This window comes from Aulonocara stuartgranti, assembly GCF_965226115.1.
Source record: "Aulonocara stuartgranti genome assembly, chromosome: 8".
Lineage (NCBI taxonomy): Eukaryota > Metazoa > Chordata > Actinopteri > Cichliformes > Cichlidae > Aulonocara > Aulonocara stuartgranti.
The window spans coordinates 30,006,858-30,030,375 of record NC_138959.1 but is presented as its reverse complement, the minus strand read 5'-3'; the positions used below and the strand labels follow the sequence as shown (position 1 = coordinate 30,030,375).

The window sequence follows — 23,518 nt, the reverse complement described above, 5'->3', positions numbered from 1 at the left end:
ATTGCTGACGTGTGTGTTTTTGTCTTCAGGCACAGCAGCATAGGACCTTTAACAGTGCAGTAGCCAAGCAGGCCAGTATGGGCCACTACATCAAGCCCGTGTACTCTCTCAATGAGCGAACTCATGCTCACACTCCCAACGGCCTGCTGATGGATGATGACACTGGAGATGATGAGGCTGATGAAGAGGTGAGATAAGACGTGTGTGTAGCTGACGTGGCGGCGATGATCAGATACTGATGTCTTTTAAAGAACCATGGCTGACAGCATAAAGATACAAAATTAACTTTTTTCCAATGCAAATCTTTTTTTTTCATAAAAGAAGAGATTATGAAAGTTTCCACTGTTACAGGATCGTCTTTTCCTTAAACGACTGAAAGTAAAGTGCTTTGCTTCTGGACAGAGATACAAATAATAAACTTGAGTACGTCCACCTTTACTTACCAAATAAAAGCAGATTCATCTAACAAAACAAACTCAGGTACATGTATATACTTATATAATTTTTAAATTCAGCAGGTAACAGTGCATCGACCCTCTTTTTTTTTTTTACTGTTAATTTTCCTTCGTACTGCTGTGATGTGCAGCTCTGCTCCATGTGAGGCTAACCCACAGGTGAACGCCTGAGATTCTGCTGCCTGGCTGCTCAATCGTTCTTCCTTCTTCTCTAGTTTTCTGTTATTATATTTTCATCAGACATAACAAATGTGCAGGTGGATGTTAGTCAGTCATTAGTTACAGAGTGATCCATTTGTCATGCTGCATAATCAGGAATTCTGTAACTAAGTTTCTATAATTACATAAGACAGTTTTGTAAGCAGGTCACCTGCTAAGGTTCGTGGTTCGATCCCTGGCTGCTCAAGTCTGCGTGCCATAATGATTCCCAGTTGCTCTCCAATGCATCCATCAGAGTATGAATGTATGTGAAGCTCTATGTTAAATAGAAAGCACATAGCTAAACGTGCTTCTGTGAATGGCTGAATGAGGCACTGTGTAAATCACTTTGAGTGCTCAGAGCAGGAACGAGTCCATTTACCATGACCAAATAACCAGCATATGAAGAAGCAGTTAAAAACATTCCATTTGTGTTCTTACAGATTCTTACAGCTCAGGATCTGGTGGACTTCTCGCCCGTCTACAGGTGTCTACACATCTATACTGTGTTGGTAGGTGTCTGTGGCGAAAGCTAATAACTAATGCTATCCATTGGTCTGCCTTATTTCTCTGTTCATTGGATTTTGATTATCTAATGACAGCTATGCTAATTAAGTGGAATCAAGGTTATAGTGCTAACATCCAACGTTACCCCTGAAATACAGCACAGCTGTTTCATGATCAGCTCCAATGCTTGTGATTACATCAGAGTCTCAGCTCTCCTCTCTGGGTCACCTAAGATCTGTTTATTACCTAAGCCCCATGAAGCCCAGAGCAGGTAAAAAGGACGGGGATTCAGACACAGGAAGGTGAAGTGTGGACCCAAACGCAGACAACGAAGATGAAGGTGGATGTTGAATAGAAAGCGAGCCTTTATTTTAGCGAACACAACAACAAACAAAAGCAAAGGACGACTACATGAAACCTGACAGAACACAGGAAAACACACGCCATACATACACAGAGGATAATGAGGAAATAGGAAACAGGAGGGGAACGCAGCCGAGACTAATCAGGCATGACGAGACGGGGAGGAGAGCAAAGCTATAAACGCTAACAGGACACGGGACTGTCAAAGTAAAACAGGAAATACATGAACATAGAGACAAGGATGACTGTAGGTAACACAAGGGACCTAACAACAAAACACAACAACTAGAAATCACCAAAACACTAAAGAAGCAAGAAATACAAACTAAAAGCCACCGAGTCTCCAGACCCAGGACCAGGACAGTCTGGGATTTGATAGTACCTGAGTGTTCTGGTTTGTAACATCATGTATCATAGTTAATTGATCTATGTCTGTATTCTGTGTGTGTGCAGGGTGACCGAGAAACATTTGAGAACTACTACAGGAAACAGAGGAAAAAACAGGCCCGGCTAGTTCTGCAGCCGCAGGCTAACATGGTGAGCAACACAAGCGCTTAAACATACGTGTAAAGCATATGAATGAAATTCAGACAAGCGCTCGGGGGTTTTTCAGTGGGCCTTTCATTGTGACTACATGGCACTAAACACAGTCTGCCTTGTATTAATTTTTCCTAGAACCTGTGTATTTCTTACTATGACTAAATAGATTACTCACAGATCGTACAGCAGCTGCGATCCAGCTCTGGCAAAGCTTAGAAAACCATGACTGTTACTGTTTTTTCAGGGGGGAAATAAACAGCTGTACTTTGTATTTAAAAAGTTATAAAGGATGTTTTAAAGTTTTAGGATAACATCAGGAAAAAGCAAAACAGCCCCAGAGCAAGATGCTACCACCAGCATGCTCGGTGCACAGATAGGCGGCACCATCTCAGTCCATATCTTTACTATGGAGAGTGGTGCTGGTTCATCAGCTTCCAGGTCCCAGCAGGCTTGAGCCTCGGTGGTTCCTGGGATGAAGTCACAAAGCAAAAGCCATGTCAGACAAGAGCTGCAGAAATACAACTTTTAACTTATTTTTTCTCCCTCCTATTTCAATATTTGCCTTACTGGTGACTGTTACGTTTGCATCTGTATTAACATGGCTTTGTGTCTATTTGTGTGTGTTTAGCATGAGACAGTGGAAGGCTACAGAAGATACTTCAATCAGATTGTGGGGTAAGATGTTCCTTTCAAATGCTCATCTGGCTGTTTTGTTTCACTGTGAACCTAAATCTGTGTGTGTGTGTGTGTGTGTGTGTGTGTGTGTGTGTGTGTGTGTGTGTGTGTGTGTGTGTGTGTGTGTGTGTGTGTGTGTGTGTGGTCAGGTTCTTTGTTGTAGAGGACCATATCCTCCATGCCACTCAAGGGCTGGTGACCAGAGCTTATACTGATGAACTGTGGAACATGGCGCTGTCCAAGATCATCGCTGTACTCCGGACACACTCTGTAGGAGCACACACACACACACACACACACACACACACACACCTCTAATATCTGCAGGGCATTGACTGTGAATGGAAAAGATGCTGTTGAGAGTTAATAGAAATGATAGTTCCTTCATTCAGTGGATGATACACCCCTCACAGGTCAGCACACCCACAAACACACTAATGATGTCACTATTAAGAGCAGAGGTCAAAACACACATACACATGCAGGCAAAGAGGAGGCCATTGTGACCTTAATGAGAGACAGATTGCAACAATAACAGCAGATAAAGAAGGCATATTCCTGCCCGCTGGAGCCCTGTCAGTTGTAAATGACCCCGAGGATTATGCTAACAGGCTGGAGAATAGGCCGCACAGCATGGGTGAGAAGACTAACAAAGACCTGGTGTCCTCTGTGCCCCTCTGCTGTGCTCTGACAAAAGCAAGTCCACATTGTCGGGCTCCTGCACTTACAGCGAGTGCATGGTCAGCTAAAAGTAACAAGGCTGCATCAGATTGTTTAAAAAAAAAGCAAAACTAAGACATGCAGATGATATACTTAATGAGTAAAATTCTCCCAGTGCGGGTTAAATAAATACAATATGCTTTCAATAGACAACAAGTCTGAGTGCTGAGTGTCCAGTCTCAGGCTGTGTTCATATACAGCTGTGCTGCTCTCAGGGTGATAAATCGCCCTACTCTCTGGAAAAACGAGGGCCTTTGTTAATGCACTGGCTTAACTTGTTTGTCATGTAGGCAGACTTCCTATAAAAATATACCTAGTTAAAACTCTACACAGTATACAGTGCAGTTACTTCATATGTATTCAAAGGCCCAAAGTGGGTCATGGAGCAGGACGATGATCCTAAGCACATAAGCAAATGTGCTGCAGAGTGTCAGGAAAGAAAAAGAATCAAATGCTGTGGGGGGCTCTGAAGTGTGCTACGCCTAAACAGAGCTCAGTGAACTGAAACAATGTTGTCAACATGAGAACTTCTCACAATTACAAGTTCAGTTACTGCTAAAGGTGGTCGGACACGCTTTTGAATGACAGGGTGCTCAGTTTTCAGAGGACTGCAAAGACTCACATGAACATAGATTTAGGAAGCAAAGCAGGTAATGCGACGTTAGACCAGTGTGTGGTGATGACTCTCTTTCTGCAGTCATACTGTGACGACCCAGACTTGGTGCTGGAGCTGAAGAATCTCATAGTCATCTTTGCTGACACACTACAGGTTGGTTAAGAGTGGGACTTGACTTGTTTGTGACTCTGCCGTGTGAAAACGTGTTTTCTGACTGTGTGATGTTTGTGCAGGGGTTCGGCTTCCCGGTAAACCGTTTGTTTGACCTGCTGTTTGAGGTTAGAGACCAGTACAACGAAACCCTGCTGAAGAAATGGGCACTGGTTTTCAGGTGGGCTTCACTCACGTGTGGCGTCTGCCACAGTAGGACGTGCAGAAACACAAATGACAATTTGACAATAACAATTGTGTTTGCGGTAAGGCTTTCTGCTGTGACATCCCCGTCTGTATGCAGCCTGCATATTTTGTTTGAACAAAGCAGAGCAGCTAAAAACACACAACTAAAACCAGAATCAGCTTTGTTCGTACTGTTTCAGCAAAGCATCAGCACCGTGTGAGGGAAGTTGTTCTTTTTTTCACATCATTGATGCTGAAAATGGCACTGAGACGACATTAAACTGAACTGAACAAACAGTGGAGACCAAAGATAACTCTGATCTGTGTTCCCATAGAGAGATCTTTGAACTGGACAACTACAGTCCCATCCCAGTGGAGACAGAGGAGGAATATAAACTGGTTGTCAGCCGCTTTCCCTTCCACGATGCTGAGATAGAGAAGGTAATGTGTTCAAGTACCACCGTCTCCCCAATCTGGCACGGTTGCATCCACGTAAAAGAAAGATTTCCTAAAAGACAACTAGTGTTGGATGAATATTAATACAGTTTTTCTGTGTGCATAAGCAGCAGGACTTTCCTAAGAAGCTGCCAATGTCCCAGTCTGTCCCTCAGATCTACACCCAGGTCAAAGAGTTCATTTACGCCAGCCTCAAGTTCTCCGAGTCACTACACCGCAGGTACACTACTCTGTGTTCACTCGCCACACGAACACTTATACATATCTAATCTCCCCGGACTGCCGTCTCTTCACTTTGCAACTGTCAAGTTTGTTGTGTGTCCAGTTCAACAGAGATTGATGACATGTTGCGAAAATCTACCAACCTGTTGCTGACAAGAACTCTCAGCAGTTGTCTGCAAAACCTTATCAAGAAACCTCACATAGGACTGACCGAGGTTAGAACTGCTCACACACACACAGTCGTGAAAAGCATTCAGGATTCAGGCTACAACTGTAACCTTGTCTCTGTAGCTGGTACAGATCATCATTAATACCACCCACCTGGAGCAGGCCTGCAGGTATCTGGAGGAATTCATAACAAACATCACCAACGTCTCCCCAGAAACAGTTCACACCACAAGACTCTACGGACTGTCGACCTTCAAGGTGATTTGTGCCTTTAGCAGTCACCTTCTTCATACCTCGGTTGTGATGAGTTTACTGTTAGCTTTCTTACCTCTGAGCAGTCTGGCCATTCTTTTCTGACTTCTTGCATTTTCATCCGGTGAACAGATTCACTTTTTTAGTCTAGAAACTGATATAAGAGAATCCCAGTAAATCAGCAGTTATTGAGACAAGGCCAGCCACGTTCAGAAACACCTTTGTTCATCGTTCTGATGCTCAGTTCTTCAGCAGGTCGTCTCTGCTTCCATCCCTGATTACATTCAGTTGCTGCCATGTGATTGGCAGATTAATGAGATGTTAAACGGGTGTACTTAATGAAGTGGCAGAAGTTGAAGATCTGTGTCTCCATTCCAAAAATGAATGCGTGTAGGAAGAACAATAATATTTGCTCCCATTAACTCTTGTGAAAACATTGTTCCAGGATGCTCGTCATGCTGCAGAGGGAGAGATTTATACCAAACTGAACCAGAAGATCGATGAGTTCATCCAGCTAGCAGACTACGAATGGGGCATGGCCGAGTCTGACGGCCGCGCCTCAGGGTATCTCATGGACCTGATCAACTTCCTACGATCTACCTTCCAGGTGTTCACACACCTCCCGGTGAGTGTGAGCTGCCTCCAACCTCTACACGTTAGCTCAGCACCTCTGTCTGGGAGCTGTGGAACATGAACAGTGTGGGGTTGTGTTGTTGTTGTCCTTTCTGTTCACACACTAGCTGTATGGCGTGCTGTGAGGTTGATCTTTTGTTGATAATACGAACGCATGATTATTTTTGTTTGTTTGTTTTCCTTCCCTGACTTCCCACCATCACTCTGTTGTTTTTTACGCCCTCATAGCATTTCTGTCAGATTGTAGGTGCTGTCTGAAAAAGGTTTATACTGTGGATATCACGTTGAGCTATGTACACGTTGCAGTGCTGATTTCTGCATGATGTGCTGTTACTGGCTTGTGCAATGTTTTTGCAAACTGACATCATCTCCAACCCAACGGAGCACATTAGATAGCAAAGTGTAAAGGATTTGATCAGAAACTGTTATTTGAGCTCACAGCCTGATTGGTCTGTTGGCTGTACCTGCCCTTCTCACCTGCATGTGCGACTATTTCTCCTTATTATCTCCTGCTGTGTCTCCATCCACACCTTCTGTAATGCACAGCTTTGTAACTGAATTTTTTACTCCTTGATTAATTTGACATGTCAAGCATGCAAGATATCTCTAGCTGTCCATTTATTGTTGCCACATTTCTTTTCCTGTCCTTTCCCTCTTTCCCTCTCCTCCTTCCATTTTTGGTTGGTTTGGGGGTTCTCTGCTCAGAATAACAACAATGATCATGCATCAATGTCGGTGAGTATCCCTGCCTGGATTTATAACACTTTGCTGCTAAGCTACAGGCAGAATGGCGATACAATGCATGCTAATGTTTGCCTTCAGAAGTCCCACAACTCTAAGCTTGTGGTTCTGCCATAGACTGAATATAAAAGATTGATGTAGCCACCATGACATCACCTATGAGGTATTCCCATTGTGAGCATTTTGTTTCCATTTTAGCTCTTTGAAACGGGACATTACAGGATAGGCGGACCTTACTGTGGCACAGGGGGACACTGCAGGCTAACTGGCTCAAGACTTGACAAGTCTGCAACTCAGCACTTTTGCTTTGGCTTCACTTTTCAGACATGAAAGCTATCTTTAATATACAATCTGGAACTGTTGCTAATGAAAACATTCACAGACCATAATTACATTCAAACTTGAGCAACAGATACTTTTATCTGCGGGAAAGCTGTGAGACCAAGGATGACGTAACATCCACTGCATATGAAAGCTAAGGCCAGAATACTGCAATTCAGCTCACCTTTATTTATACAGCACCAAATCACAACAGCAGATGCCTCAAGATGCTGTACTGTAAAGTAAAGACCCTGCAATCAGTCTTTACCTTGGCAACAATGGAAGGGAAAAACTCCCTTTAACAGGAAGAAACCTCCAGCAGGACCAGGCTCAGGGAGGGGCGGCACAGCCGGTTGGGGTTAGGGGAGGAAGCACAAAGACAGAGCCAGACATTTATAATAACTAATAATTAAATGAAGAGAGATGTGAGTGAGTGAAAGAGGTGACTGAAGAAGAAGAAAAACTACATCATGGAAATCCCAGTTTTTTCATGCAAATTGTTTCGGTGTGTTTCTTGACTCCATTTGCTTTTGAAGCCAAGGTTTCATTTTTATCTCTGCTGTTGAATGTTGAATGTCCTGTTAGCTTTATAAACAGTGGCACAGTGGTTAGCACTGTTGCCTCACAACATCCTGGCCAGGGCCTTTCTGTGTGGAGTTTGTTTATTCTAGTTTTATTTTATTGTCTATTATTCTTATTTTGTTTTACTATTATTTAGTTTTCATTATTGTTTAATACCTGTTTTATATTTTCTTGCTGTCTGGAAATAACTTTGGTCAACTACGTTGTGTTTTTTAAACTGCTCTAAAAATAGAGTTGTAATGGTTGGAAATTAGAGTCCACTGGGATCTGAGTGCAGGGTGGATATTACCTTCAGTACGGATGCCTGCTTAGAGGAAGGTAGGAAATTAAGAACAACTAAGGTCTCTGCAGCTGTCTGTGAGTTTGTTAGCAAGGGAGCATAATTCAGGCCCATCTGCAAGGTGTAAAAATGTTGTGTTCTGGCCTCACTTTCAGTGCTACAGTAAACTACATGTAACTCTGAACTTGATGCCAGTCACTGCTAACCAGGAACACCAGCTGACTGGTGTTTATATAGTGAACCTGGAAACTTCTTTGGGGCCACACCTAGCAGCTACACTCGGCACACTTTACATAAATAAAACTTCTAAACTCCAGGGAATAGATTGTTTTATACTAGCTGTACTATACTTTATGGATCAATTCAAAGTTCGTTCAAAGTTGCATTTCTAACACTTGAAGGAGATTTAACATGAAGCACTTCCAATTTGTTCAAGGTGCCCATGTGAAACAAAATCCAGGTACCAGATATTCAAATCAAATCCAAAACAAAAAATCAAATTTATTTATGTAGCACATTTAAAGACCGAAGTACACCAAAGTGCTTTCCAGTAAAACCATGATACAGATAAAAATCACAATATAAAATATAAATTACAGATATAAAATAATTACATAATCTAAATGCAGAGCCAGATGTAAATTACCCTAATTAGCCTCGAATGCCAGGTTAAACAAGTACGTTTTTAGACGTGATTTAAAAGATTCAATAGAATCTGATGCGTGAATGTCGAGAGGAAGATTATTCCATAATTTGGGTGCGGCAATGGCAAAGGCACAGCCTCCTCTGGTCTTCAGCTGAGACCAGGTTGCACTAAGAGCAGTTGGCCCGGTGATCTGAGGGCTATACAGACAGAGGAGATCAGTAATCAGGTGCCATATTATTTAGGATTTTATAAGTAAACAATAACATTTTAAAATCAATTCGATATTTAATAGGAAGCCAATGTAAGTTGGCCAGAACAGGAGTGATAGTATCATACTTTCTAGTGCCGGTTAAGAGACTTGCTGTGGCATTTTGGACCAGCTGCAATCGCTGGAGGAGGGAAGATTGGAGGCCCAAGTAAAGAGAATTACAATAATCTAGTCTTGAAGTGATGAAAGCATGAATGAGTTTCTCCAGATCTTTGTGTGGTATATAAGGTTTAGCCTTAGAAATTTGGCGTAGTTGGTGGAAGCTGGTTTTTACCACAGTAGACACCTGTTTATCTAGTTTGAAGGAACTATCCATGAAAACTCCAAGATTCCTAGCAGCATCAGTGAGGTGGTTAGCAACAGGCCCGAGTGTGCCAGTCAGTTGTCTCAGAGGCATATTTCTATCAAAAACAATAATTTCTGTCTTCTTTTCATTTAAAGTAAGAGAGTTACGTGATAACCAGTCTTTCACATCCCTCAGACAATCAAACAGAGGATGTAGTGAAGATGAAACATCCCCAGTCAGGTGGAGGTAGATTTGAATATCATCAGCATAGCAGTGAAAAGAGACATTATGTTTTTCAAAAATGGAGCCCAAGGGCAGCATGTACAGGGAGAACAACACAGGACCGAGCACCGAGCCCTGGGGCACTCCACAGCAAAGAGGGGCAGAAGAAAAGGAATATTTTCCCATCATGACAGAGAACGACCTCTCAGAGAAATATGATTTAAACCATGAGAGAACTTTTCCTTTAAGGCCTACTACTTGTTCTAACCTTGCCAAAAGAATATCATGGTCAACCGTGTCAAAGGTGACGTCAGATCTAATAGAACTGAGACCGCAGTGCGCCCAGAGTCAGCGATGAGAAGAAGGTCATTGAAAACTCTTAATAGGGCAGTTTCGGTGCTGTGACGCGGTTTAAATCCAGACTGGAATTTATCACTTATACCGTTTATCTCTAAATGGGTCTGTAGTTGCTGAAGCACTATTTTCTCTAAAGTTTTTGACATGAAAGGGAGTTTAGAAATCAGATCGAATGTTATGATCAAGGCTGCTTTTCTTGGTAACAGGTTGCACGACTGCATGTTTAAAGACAGTCGGAACACAGCCAGATGACAGTGATGAGTTCATTAAAAATAAGATACAGGACCCGATTGTATTTAATGCATCCTTAATGATACGAGCGGGAATAATGTCATGCAAAGTATTTGAGCTTCTCAGGTTATTAATTATTTCCTTTAAAGTCGAGGATGACACAGGTTCAAACTGTTGAAAAACCGTTGAACATTCGGAAACTGGGGCTTGATTTACTGCCGGGGAATGTGTGGCCCTTAACACTGAGATTTTATCTATAAAATGATTTAGAAATTTTTCGCAGAGGGCCGGGGAGGCACCCATCGAAACATCAGAGCAGGGATTAACCACTGAGTTAAAGATTTTGAACAGAACTCAAGGATTGTGACTATTAGTTGCAATGATGTTCGACAAAAAAGAAGTTTTTGCCATTTTGGCAGCCTTCTGAAATTTAGATCGGCTCATATGCAGGATGTCAAGGGACACCTGAAGTTGATCTTTTTTCCATCTCCTCTCAGCTCGACGACATTCACGCCTAAGAGCGAGGGTGGATTCATTTAGCCAGAGTTGGCGAGAGGTTTTAGGGCGTTTAGTCTTTACTGGAGCCACAGTGTCCAAAGCTGAAGAGCATCTAGAAATGAAAGAGTTGACTAGGCCATCAACCAAGAGAGGTGCATTACTGATGTCATCGTAACAGACAGAGTTAGCAAAGGCCGCAGAGAAATGGGCAACAACCTCAGGATTAATCATACGCGATAGGCTCAGTGGACCCTCAGAGTTCAGTTCCATATTGCATAACTGAACATCAAACATAACTGGGAAATGGTCCGAAATCCCAGCATCATTAATGTCCATGATGCAAATATCCAGTCAATACAACAATACCAATGCCGTTCCAGCCGGCGAACATTGCTATAATCCACACCTCCAGAGACCCGCTTCCAGCTCCATACAGGGCACTCAACTGGTAAGACCGAGTGGGCTTGCTGGCCAGCATAGCAGATCCATCGATGATGACACAGTCTAAAAGTATACTGGGAGGGCCGCAAGATGTCCATGATGGAGTGGTAATTAATCACTTCATGTGCTATTCACATATATTGTAAAAGATATTGTGAAATGCACTATTTTATACAGTTAACAACTTACTATCGATGTTCATTTATTGTAAACTTTACATTTATATCCCCTCCGTGAATCACTACCTAATTGTGGTGGAGTTGCTCGTGTGTCCTAGGGATCCGATGGTACATTCTCCCTACAAATTGGTCCTGGGTGTGGGACCAGTCAAGAGCGATTCAGAAGACTCTTATGAGTACAACATCAAGGGACATGAGACCACCCTCCTTCTCGGAGTCCCTGGGTGAGGAGCTTGAGATACTCCACCCGGGGACTCTCTCCACATGAGCAGCACGACAACAACAGTGAGACCTGATAGGGTGTGATTGGGAGAAACGGCCTCTCCCACCTAGGGCTGGCCCATATCATACCGTTCACGGTAATACCGGTATAATGTTAGGCAACGATAAGAAAATGAAATATCGCGATAGAATATGGATAAAACGCGCATGTGCAGTGCCTTTGTTTTCATACGCACATGGCAGAAAAAGCATGGCGGCGACGGAGAATGAGAAGGGTGAAAGCGGATCGTTGAGTGAAACAGATGAACCAGAACTGGTTTGTAAAAATGCTGCAACTTCAGTGGTGTGGAACTGGTTTAGCTTTCGTCCGTCAGATACACAACAAAGCACTATTTTTGGTAGAGCATGCAAGCGGGCCGTCGTTATTACCGAAACGATTTTATGTGGTACATAAAAATAAAATCTCTCAAAAAATGTTTCAGTACGACTTTGCTAAGCTACGAAGCCGCACCGCTTGATGGATTGTCGGAGCATTACGGCTATCGTAGGCGGAGCCTCGCGGAGTGATACGTACTGTGCTTCAACATAATGTTACCGTGTTGTGTGTGTTTAACCTCTTTTTAAGTTTTGTGGATATTCTACATGGTTATGCTGAGGATGTGTCGGCCAGTTTCCACTGGAAATGCCTTTTGGTTAAACTGTCAGCAAAGAATTTGCATTTGCACTGTTAAATTTTTATATAACTTTAATGCACATTAAAAAAAAACAGCTGCTTGTTTAAGTGAAAATACATTGATGGGGTTTTTTTTCACTAATAAAGCTGTGGAGTTGTAAAGTATTTTGTCTCACGTCAATTATATCGTCAGTTATATTGTTATCGCAAATTTTCAAATGTATGCCGTGATAAATATTTTTGGCCATATTGCCCTGCCCTAGTCCCACCTTAACCCGAGCGGTGTTCTGTTAGTTGACATAACGAATACCATATTCGAACATACAGTGGGGCAAAAAAGTATTTAGTCAGCCACCGATTGTGCAAGTTCCCCCACTTCAAATGATGACAGAGGTCAGTAATTTGCACCAGAGGTACACTTCAACTGTGAGAGACAGAATGTGAAAAAAAAATCCATGAATCCACATGGTAGGATTTGTAAAGAATTTATTGGTAAATCAGGGTGGAAAATAAGTATTTGGTCACCTCAAACAAGGAAAATCTCTGGCTCTCACAGACCTGTAACGTCTTCTGTAAGAAGCTTTTCTGTCCCCCACTCGTTACCTGTATGAATGGCACCTGTTTGAACTCATCATCTGTATAAAAGACACCTGTCTACAGCCTCAAACAGTCAGACTCCAAACTCCGCCATGGCCAAGACCAAAGAGCTTTCGAAGGACACCAGGAAAAGTATTGTAGACCTGCACCAGACTGGGAAGAGTGAATCTACAATAGGCAAGCAGCTTGGTGTGAAAAAATCAACTGTGGGAGCAATCATCAGAAAATGGAAGACATACAAGACCACTGATAATCTCCCTCGATCTGGGGCTCCACGCAAGATCTCATCCCGTGGGGTCAAAATGATCATGAGAACGGTGAGCAAAGATCCCAGAACCACACGGGGGGACCTGGTGAATGACCTGCAGAGAGCTGGGACCAAAGTAACAAAGGTCACCATCAGTAACACACTACAACGGCAGGGAATCAAATCCCGCAGTGCCAGACGTGTTCCGCTGCTGAAGCCAGTGCATGTCCAGGCCCGTCTGAAGTTTGCCAGAGAGCACATGGATGATACAGCAGAGGATTGGGAGAATGTCATGTGGTCAGATGAAACCAAAGTAGAACTTTTTGGTATAAACTCAACTCGTCGTGTTTGGAGGAAGAAGAATACTGAGTTGCATCCCAAGAACACCATACCTACTGTGAAGCATGGGGGTGGAAACATCATGCTATGGGGCTGTTTTTCTGCCAAGGGGACAGGACGACTGATCCGTGTTAAGGACAGAATGAATGGGGCCATGTATCGTGAGATTTTGAGCCAAAACCTCCTTCCATCAGTGAGAACTTTGAAGATGAAACCAGGCTGGGTCTTCCAACATGACAATGATCCAAAACACACCGCCCGGGCAACAAAGGAGTGGCTCCGTAAGAAGCATTTGAAAGTCCTGGAGTGGCCTAGCCAGTCTCCAGACCTCAACCCCATAGAAAATCTGTGGCGGGAGTTGAAAGTCCGTGTTGCTTGGCGACAGCCCCAAAACATCACTGCTCTCGAGAAGATCTGCATGGAGGAATGGGCCAAAATACCAGCTACTGTGTGTGCAAACCTGGTGAAGACCTATAGTAAACGTTTGACCTCTGTTATTGCCAACAAAGGTTATGTTACAAAGTATTGAGTTGTATTTTTGTTATTGACCAAATACTTATTTTCCACCCTGATTTACAAATAAATTCTTTACAAATCCTACTATGTGGATTCATGGATTTTTTTTTTCACATTCTGTCTCTCACAGTTGAAGTGTACCTCTGGTGCAAATTACTGACCTCTGTCATCATTTTAGGTGGGGGAACTTGAACAATCGGTGGCTGACTAAATACTTTTTTGCCCCACTGTAAGGGTGCCCATAACTGCACGTGGCATCCTATGCCAGCGGTCCCCAACCTTTTTTGTGCCACGGACCCCTTTATGTCCGACAATATTTTCATGGACCGGCCTTTGAAGTGTCACAGATTAATACAACAAAATAAAACTAGTACGGGTACCAAAAAAAAGATGATTCATAACACAACATCCATGGAAACAGAGTTAACAATAAAAATGATTAAAAAAAAATAACGCTTAAAAACCCTGAAAACCACACCCGAGCCTCAACTCTCGCGGCACGGTACCAAACGACTCATGGGCCAGTACCGGTCTGTGGCCTGGGGGTTGGGGACTGCTGCCCTAGGCCACAGGTCGATAATCCACTTGGTAATCAGATCATCATATCTGCGGCCGTATGTTCTGGACACTCGGGTAAAGAGAGGGACTGAGCTGTCAACTGATTGCCCAGGGTGTACTGGGAACGTGTAGCAGAGGCCCCAGTCTGCAAGATGGTCAACTCTTGCCTCCTTCAAAGCTTCAACAGCATTCTAAGGAGGACTGGGGAACATGTTCAGCGCCTCCAGCTAAGGCTGCACTTCACTGAGCTGTGGCTGCAAGCTGGTCGGTGCCTATCGTGGTAAACCCCAAACCAGCTGGTGCACACCAGAGGTGAAGGGAGCCATCAGGCCAAAGACGGATTCCTATCAGGCTTGATTAGCCTGTGGCTGAAGTAAAAACGGGTGTCGGAGTTCAGTGAGGCCATGGAAAAATATTTGTAGATTGCCTTGAAGTGATTCTGGCAAACTGTCAGGCAACTCAGGAGGGGAAAGCGGTGCTCTACCTACACTGTGTATACTGCAAGTGGAGTGCTGCTGATTACAACTGAGGACATTGTTGAGTAGTGGAAGGAAAACTTTGAAGGCCTCTTTAATTCCACTGACACGTCTTCCATAGTGGAAGCAGGGGATGGCTCATACATCACCGATAATTAGAACACTGAGGCAGTTAAACAACTCCTTGGTGCCACGGCCCCTCGGGGGGCTGAGGTTAGCCCTGAGATTCTGAAGGCTCTGGATGTTGTAGGGCTGTCTTGGTTAAAACACCTCGAAAGTGTTGCATGGAAATCTGGGGCAGTACCTGGATTGACAGATGGGGTGGTGGTTGCCAATTTGAACAAGGGGTACCAGAGGGTGCTCCAACTCTATGGGGGCTCACACTCGTCAGCCTCCCTGGGAAAGTCTATCCCAGGGTGCTGGAAAGGAGAGTCTGTTAGTCAAACCTCAGATTCAGGAGGAACAATGCTGTTTTTATCTGGACCATGTCCCTCAGAGTATTCTCTGGGAGAGGCATCGGGAGTATAAGGTGTCTGACCCGTTGTACAACCTTTGCAAGAGCTTAGTTCACTGTGCTGGCAATAAGTCAGACTCGACCGCCAGTCCGTGGTGAAAAGACAGGAGAGTATAAAAGTGAAGTTCTCGATTTAACGATCGATCTTTGTCCCTATCCTCACCTATGGTCACAAGCTCTGGGTAGTGCCTGAGGCTAAATCCACACTAATGCGTTTTCGTTTGAAAATGCATTGTTTTCTCTCCGTTTTGGCCTCCTGTCCACACTGAGACAGAGTTTTCACTCATGGGCAGCGTTTTCAAAACGTTCTCGAAAACGCATACATTTGAAAACGGTGCTTTCGCGTCACAGTGTGGACAGCAAAAATGCAGACTTTCTAAAACGATGACGCATGTTAGTCATATGATGCAGTCATGTGACCAATTAAACTAAGATAGTGAAGGTCATTACACAGCAGTTGTCTTGTTTGCTCTCAATTTTGACAGTCTGTACATGCTCCAGATAGCTTCCAGATAGATTTCACAAATGCGCAGGACTGGAACGTAAGCGTTTTTGGCCATTTCAATGTGCACACGCAATTCTGTGAAAACGACTGAAAACACTAGTGTGGACGCGGAGCATTTTCAGACGAAAACGCCGTTTTTAAATCTTTCCGAGCCAGTGTGGACGTAGCCTGAAATAACAAGATTGTGGACACAAGCAGCTTTCTTCGAAGGGTGGCTGGCTTCTCACTCAGAGATGGGGTCAGGAGCTCGGCAATTCGGGAGGGGCTCAGAGTAGAGTTGCTACTCCTCCGCATTGAAAGGAGACAGTTGATGTGGTTCAGGCATCTGCTTAAGCTGCTAGTGCCCCCTGTGAACAGGTCCCGGATAATTGGAAGAAAATATATATATATGTAAATTAGGGGTGCAACGATACTCGTATCGATATTGAACCGTTCGATACAGTGCTTTCGGTTCGGTACACATATGTATCGAACAATACAAAATTTTTCATTTATTTTATCAACTTTTCTTCTGTCGATGCTGTCTGTGTTGAGCGCTCAGTGGATCTGTGTTCGACTACTCCGCCTAGGCTGCACTGTCGAGTGCAGATCCACTGAGCACAGCGCAAGCTAGCGAGACAGAAGCTAAGCTCATTGCAACATGGCAACTGCCTGAACGCTACGTGAAACTGAACCTCCCCCACCCTCATTCAGATCTGGCGTTTGGAACTATTTTGGTTTTCATGTGACGTATGACCCTGATGGTAAGCGAGTCATGGACTAAAGTAAAACAGTATGCTGGATGTGCCACGCAATGCTCAATTGGTGGGAACTAGTGCGTTAGCGCAGTTAGCTTGTTAACGTGTTGACGCCGTCCAGCCCCACGCACGGGGCGACCCGCGGTAACTTGCTAACGGAGATTTGCGGCATTATGGCGTTAACGTCATTTTAACGAGATTAACGCTGACAGCACTAGTGGGAACACAACGACTGCACATTTACGCCGACATCATCCTAGTGCAAAGACAAGTGGAAGCAGACAAAAACAACAAGCACCATGCTACAAACTTTACCCGAGTCATTTAGACAGCAGTTTTATATATATATATATATATATATATATATATATATATGTATATATATATATGTGTATATATATGTGTATATATATATATGTATATATATATATATATATATATATGTATATATATATATATGTGTATATGTATATGTATATATATATATATACATATATATATATATATATATATATATATACATATATATATATATATATATATATATATATATGTATATATATATAATTAACGGCTACTAATTATTTAATAATATTACAACTGCATCTTGGATTTACTTGGTTCATCTCTGTTCATTGTTAAAATTAGTTTGATGATCTGAAACACCGTGTGTGTGACAAATGTGTGTGACTTTTTAATTTTTCATTTAACTTTTTCATGTTTACATAACCTGTAAACATTTCAATAAATCATTGCACTTTTTCCATTTTTCTAGCAAATACAGAACATAGTGGTGACTCAAGACTTTTGCACAGTACTATATTTATACCTGTTCATGAAGATTTTGAGACAACACTAACTTGGAATTATCCCTTGCCCTTCTTGCTCTTTATTCCCCATTTCTGTATTACTCCTATATCCTCTTTTCTCATACCCTCCTCCTTCTTCTCTTTCAACTTTTTACCCCAACTGTTTATCTCAATCTGTTATTATTCACCTTCTTTTTCCCATCCTGGTCTTCCTACATATTTTTAAAACTCAAATACTGCCCGTTCTCTCTTTATAAAATGTTCACCCCATCAAATGACTTCATTCTGTCGCTTTCCCCTCCTCTCATCCTCATCCTCTACCAACTCTGTCCCCATCCTAATCTTTCCATCCTTCATCTCTCCTCTTGCTTCTTGTCTGTGCCTTCCTTCTCCCTGAATCTCTCCCTGTGCAGGGAAAAGTGGCCCAGACAGCTTGTATGTCAGCCTGCAAGCATCTGTCCACATCACTGATGCAGATGCTGTTGGACACGGAACTCAAACAGATCAGTATGGGGGCCATTCAGCAGTTCAACTTAGATGTTATTCAGTGTGAATGTGAGTATAAAGAATTGTAATGTTGAAACATTTGTTTTCTTTTAATATAGATAAGATACAATAACATTCTATTGAAACTAAGAAAAATACTGAAATGCAAAGACATTTAACGTAATATCATCTTATCACTTGTCAGATGATGGTTCTTACAAACACAGTTGGGTGTAATGTGTTCCAAAGTAACACATTACTGTAATCACAAGACATTTTTCAGTAACATGGTAATGTAACACGATATTGTACTAAATTCAGTAGTGACATTACATTTGCAATTATGTTGTTAATCACATTACAGAGGTTTTTTAGTTACCTGCACGTCAGGTGGATGAAAAGAAAATGAGCAAATGCACCTTCTTCTTTGTGTGCACTCACACATGCATGCAGGAGCAGTCTGCAGCTTGTGAGGAGTGGATGTATGGAAATGATTACAGCGACCAGAGTGCGATGGTGAAGTGAAAACTACTTCCGCTGCAGAAACAAGAGCATAATACTAATAACAAAACCTCTGCACAGACAGCATGGAGGCTGCATCTTCATTAGGACAGAGATATGTGTTTATATTGTTAACTGGTAGTTATGTGACAGTAGGGCTGTTCGATATAACGATATATATCGGATGACGATATAAAAACGTGTATCGTTTCATTTTACGCTATCGTTTGTTTCGTGGTGTCGCAAAATAAACTGTTTACAGCCATATTTGTTCATGGTTCTGATGTCACTGTAGTGGCTTCTTCTTCAACTTCTTAAAGTTTTCTCTTTCTCTTATATTTAATATAACCACACTACAGACGGACAAGCGCCTGTTTTTATGCGTTGTCGTTAGCAACAACGACGGTAACACCATCGTGTGTCCGCTTGTTTATGTTCCACATAAACCTTTCACAATAAAGCTCAAGATCCTGTTGAGACTTTTCAAAATAAACCGAATCACGTGAAAGAGCAGATTATTTACGGATGAGAAGTAAAAAAGACGCCAGGTGCTAAAAAATAAAGCTCAGACTCAAACGTTAGAACAGGCTTTTCCTCGCAGCACGCCGTGTAATAAATACTCACAAAGAAAACGGCGCCGTTACAACTTATGTCTAAAAATGTATCGTTTCATGCATCGTTAAAACACTCTGCTCCAGCTACACAACGCACAGCTGGAAACACTTCACACAAGTCGAGCTGCCCGAGATTCACAGACTTTACAGAAAATGTTACATTTTTGTGATTTATATCGTTATCTGACGATAGACGTCTTATATCGGGATATGAGATTCTGGTCATATCGCACAGCCCTATGTGACAGCGCGTTTCAATTAAATTTACAGAGTAACATGAAAGTAATTTAATGAGTACTACAACGAATTACTGCGTTTAAGGACAGTGACGTTTTATGTGTAATGCTTTACAAAGCAGCATGGACTTGCAGTAATGCCTGTTTTGCTTACACAGATAGATAGATAGTCCTAAAATACCTCGATGACTAAAGTTCAGCCATTTCACATTGCTATTTGTAAAACAGTTTACATGAATGTTTATATAAACGATACAATGGTTTCAGTAAAACAAATCACCCAGAGCGTAATATAACATTTCAGTTCTGCTCTTGTGTGATACTGCTGGTGTGATTTCTTCCAAAGAAGTGCAGAATCTTTGTGCTGACCAGCATGTGTTGCCTCCACTGGTTCACATATAAATGTTTCATCTACAACAAAAATGATTCTTATTTCTTGCATAACTAAATCCAGCATTTAGCTGAATGACCACAGACCTCCAAATGTCCAGTGTGTGCTTGTATAGTAAGAAACAGACCTGAAACTCCAGCTTTGAGTCGACTGTTTTGTGACGTTGTCTTTGTAACTTCTCAGTGTTTGCCAGCTCAGAGCCAGTGCCTGGGTTTCAAGGAGACACTCTTCAGCTGGCCTTCATCGATCTGCGACAGGTAAACTTTTATCACTAAGCCTTAAACCAGAAACAGCACAAACGCAAAGACAAAGGAAAAGAATTGGGGCGATGCATGTTGGGTAGGCATGGTGGAGCGAAATGCAGATGGACAGATGTTGGGGTATTTTACAAAAAGGATGGAAATGACCACGGTGAACGTGTATTTAAAAAGAGGGAGGAGCACAGAATGAGGAATAAGGGTGGAGGAAGGTGAACACCGGGGGACTACGTCTTATACAGAAGGTAAAATCTGAAAGTGAGAGGAGACTGAATGTGGTGGCAGTGGAGTCTGTGGGAGGATTTTGTAAGTCAAGAAGAGGAAGTGAGTGAAGACGGAGGCAAAGATTCAGTGGAGAAAGCTGAAGAAGGGAGAACGTTGCAAAGAGTTCAAGGAGGAGCTGAGAGAAAGTACAGCTGAAACGGTGAGGCGAACTGCCAAGAAGGTGCTTGGTAGCAGAGAGGAAAGAGACTTGGTAGTAGAACGAGCAGTTACAGAAATTATTTAAAGGAAGAAGTTAAGAATAAGTTAGTCAGGGAGATGTAGAAAGTATACAGGAGTACTGGGAGGCTAGACAACAATGAAGCCTTATAATGAGTTGTATGTGAGTTGGGACTCTAAAGAAATTGCCAGCATAGAGCTAGAAAGGATGTGCAGCAGGTTAGTGATTAAAGACAGGGGTGGAAATTTACTGTCAAGTAAAGAAAGTGTGTTGAGAAGATGTAGGGAGAGAGAGGACAGATGGAGGAGTGTCGGTGAATCAGGAAGTCCAGAGGATTAGGAAGTAGGAAGTGAAGGCAGCTTTGAAGAGGATGAAGAGGAGAAATGTGATTGGCCCAGATGACATACCTGTGGAGGTGTGGAGATGTCTAGGAATGAGGACGGAGGACTTTTTAACCAGATAGTTTAACGCGATCTTGGCGAGTGAGAGGATGTCTGAGGAGTGGAGAAGGACTGTACTGATACTGATGAGAATAAAGGTGATGTGATGATGCTAGGTTAGAGAGAGGTGAGTATCAGCGAGCAGCAGTAGTCATGCTGGGAAAAAGCACCAACACAGTGTTGCTTATGTATATGAAGCACATGTTTGTTAAATACTTGAAGAAAGAGATGAAGCACATCTTCTACTAGTTATGTAGACTGTGTGTGACTGGTACATTGCTAATCTTCTAGTTACTCTAACTGTTGGTTACCTGAACATAAAAGCATGATAAAATACACAAAGATGGCACTATGGTACAGTGGTTACTGTACTGTGGGTTCTAACCTGCAGTATGATGGAGCATGTTCTCCCAGCTGCTACAGCTTCCTCCCATACTGCAGAGATGTGCTTGTAGGGTTAACTGGTAATTCTAAACTGGCTGTGCGTGTGTGTGTGTGCGTGTGTGTGCGTGCGTGCGTGTGTGTGCGCGCGTGTGTGTGTGTGCGTGCGTGCGTGCGTGCGTGCGTGCGTGTGTGTGTGCGTGCGTGCGTGTGTGTGTGTGTGCGTGCGTGCGTGCGTGCGTGTGTGTGTGCGTGTGTGTGTGTGTGTGCGTGCGTGCGTGCGTGCGTGCGTGCGTGTGCGTGCGTGTGTGTGTGTGTGTGTTCAAGAAGGCACACTTGATGGAACGATTTCTTTTTGCCTGCACAGCCTTCTTGCTATGAACGGGCAAATTATTAACAAGCCAGATGATCTAAAAGAGGATGATGGGCTGAGACTTTGCCGTCTGTTAGGTGTTATCAGCAATAGAACCACAGACATCAGGCTAACAAACTAAGTGCTGTGCCAAACATGCTGCTGGTGAAGTTTAAATAAGTTGTTGCCATGGATTCAGTGATGGTGGTGTGGAGTGCTGCTAACACCAGGCCAAACTCTCCCGTAGATGTTCAGGTGAATTGAGATATGGGGACTGTCATAGCATAAGATTCATATGGTTCTCATTCTCTGAGTTTCTGTTGGTTTTTAGTGACCCTTCTTCCAAAGGGGAAAAGATGACCCAAACGAGCTACACCCCCGGACCTCCTTCACTGTCTGTAGGGTCAGACCTGCACCGCCTTGCTGGTCATATGCGTTACGTGCCCTTGAATGCAGTCAAGGATGATGATTTTGACCACATCTCTGTAGCAGATTGTCTAAACATTTCTTACTAACATTTAAGTTTACAGTAATCAGCTACACTGCAGTGATGAATACATTTCACTATAGGACGTTTTTACACTAGTATTTCTGTAAACAGTGTTTTCAGCTGATTCCTCTGCTGTTGTCTTCTTCAGTGGCATCTGCCTAAAACGATACACAGCAGCTACCTAAACTTTATTCCCTCAGTTATTTTGTTAACAGTGTTACATCCTCACTGTGTACGAGTCTGACTGTGGCAGCGAGAGTGCTGACAGGAAGTAGGAGACGCTTCTCCCATATTAGCTTCTCTTTGCTGGCTTCCTGATAATTCTCAAAATCCAGAAGGAGAATTTCAAATTCTGTCTCTTTCCCACATTTGTCTTTGGTCCTCTGCTCTCTTCATCTCTTCCCTCACCCCCAGGTGAGCCTGGTTCTGCTGCAGGTTTTTTCTTGTTAAATGGAGTTTTTCCTTCCTACAGTTGCCAAGTGTTTGCTCACAGGGGGTTGAGTGATTTGGGGGGTTTCCTCTCTAAAATTGCAGGTCTTTACCATACAATATAAATTTCCTTGAGGCAGCAGCTGTTGTGATTTGCAATATATAAATTAAGTAGAACTGAATTGAAAATACTTGTCATGTTAAGGAAAAATACCCATTCTTATCATTTGACTTGAATTCAGTCTTTAGGTTTTAATCCACAGGCAAACTGTGTGCACACAGCTGTTCAAACCAGTGGTCAAAGTCAAGGAGTCGGGATCCTGTTCACAACAGACCTTAAAAACATAAAGTAGAGGTTTTGAGTCCTGTAATGGAGGGCTCAGATAGCAAACTGTGGCTTCTCAGAACTCGCTACTTGGTCCCAGGTGAGAATAATGGCATCGCTGCTAAGCCTCGCTCTGTAAGTTGGAGTCTGTCAGTCAGTAGAATAATGCTATTATCACTAAGCTGTTCTTGCACTGTTCTTTTTCAACATGACCGAAATACCCAGCTGTTTCACCCTATGACATTAGCATACACTGTGTCTGTGTGGGGCAGGGGAGTCATCTCCATCTGGTTAAACAGAGGTCATGGTGGGGTCATTTAAAATGTTCACACTTAACATCATGAAGAAGTCTTCTTACTCCTTTCTTCTCTCTCCTTAATCGACTGTATCTGTCAGAGTGGTGCAGCGACCCAGGAGGCGCAGTCCTCAATAGTAAAGGGTGGTGCTTGATGCTGTTTGGTTAAACTTGGAGAAAACTGCTCAGTGTAATCAAAAGGAAAAAACAAACGCAAAAGCAATAGAGAGAAGAGAAAAGGGGGAAATGGGGGAGAGATCTTTTGCCTAATTACACCAGAGAAAGAGCTGCAAGTTGCTAGAATGCAGTTATAGAGGTTTATATGACATTTTCTAGTCTTCACCGCAGGTCACAACACAATTAGTAACGCTCGTCATGACTTACAGGTCTAATATGTTGGACTGTAACATGCAGACTGTGCGAGTCAGGGAAGGAGCCTCTATAGAAACACGACAGTCGTGTAGCCAAAAACATTAGCCAGCTAGAAACGGTT

General features: G+C 42.8%; 1 protein-coding gene across 2 annotated transcripts in view; it reads left to right on the top strand.

Annotated features, from left to right (window-relative positions):
- The window catches only part of exoc6 (exocyst complex component 6), a 69,269-nt gene that overhangs the window by 34,300 nt on the left and 11,451 nt on the right, over nucleotides 1-23,518 (top strand). The window contains exons 8-22 of one of the 2 annotated variants that reach the window (XM_082545356.1): nucleotides 30-188; nucleotides 1,097-1,165; nucleotides 1,977-2,060; nucleotides 2,692-2,738; nucleotides 2,888-3,008; nucleotides 4,156-4,227; nucleotides 4,308-4,405; nucleotides 4,746-4,851; nucleotides 4,977-5,086; nucleotides 5,192-5,303; nucleotides 5,380-5,514; nucleotides 5,954-6,133; nucleotides 6,847-6,876; nucleotides 17,800-17,941; nucleotides 19,798-19,871. In XM_082545356.1, the coding sequence (XP_082401482.1) occupies nucleotides 30-188; nucleotides 1,097-1,165; nucleotides 1,977-2,060; nucleotides 2,692-2,738; nucleotides 2,888-3,008; nucleotides 4,156-4,227; nucleotides 4,308-4,405; nucleotides 4,746-4,851; nucleotides 4,977-5,086; nucleotides 5,192-5,303; nucleotides 5,380-5,514; nucleotides 5,954-6,133; nucleotides 6,847-6,876; nucleotides 17,800-17,941; nucleotides 19,798-19,871 (1,539 nt within the window). The remainder of the gene's footprint in view (nucleotides 1-29; nucleotides 189-1,096; nucleotides 1,166-1,976; nucleotides 2,061-2,691; nucleotides 2,739-2,887; nucleotides 3,009-4,155; nucleotides 4,228-4,307; nucleotides 4,406-4,745; nucleotides 4,852-4,976; nucleotides 5,087-5,191; nucleotides 5,304-5,379; nucleotides 5,515-5,953; nucleotides 6,134-6,846; nucleotides 6,877-17,799; nucleotides 17,942-19,797; nucleotides 19,872-23,518) is intronic. The other variant, XM_082545357.1, reaches the window with a different exon arrangement.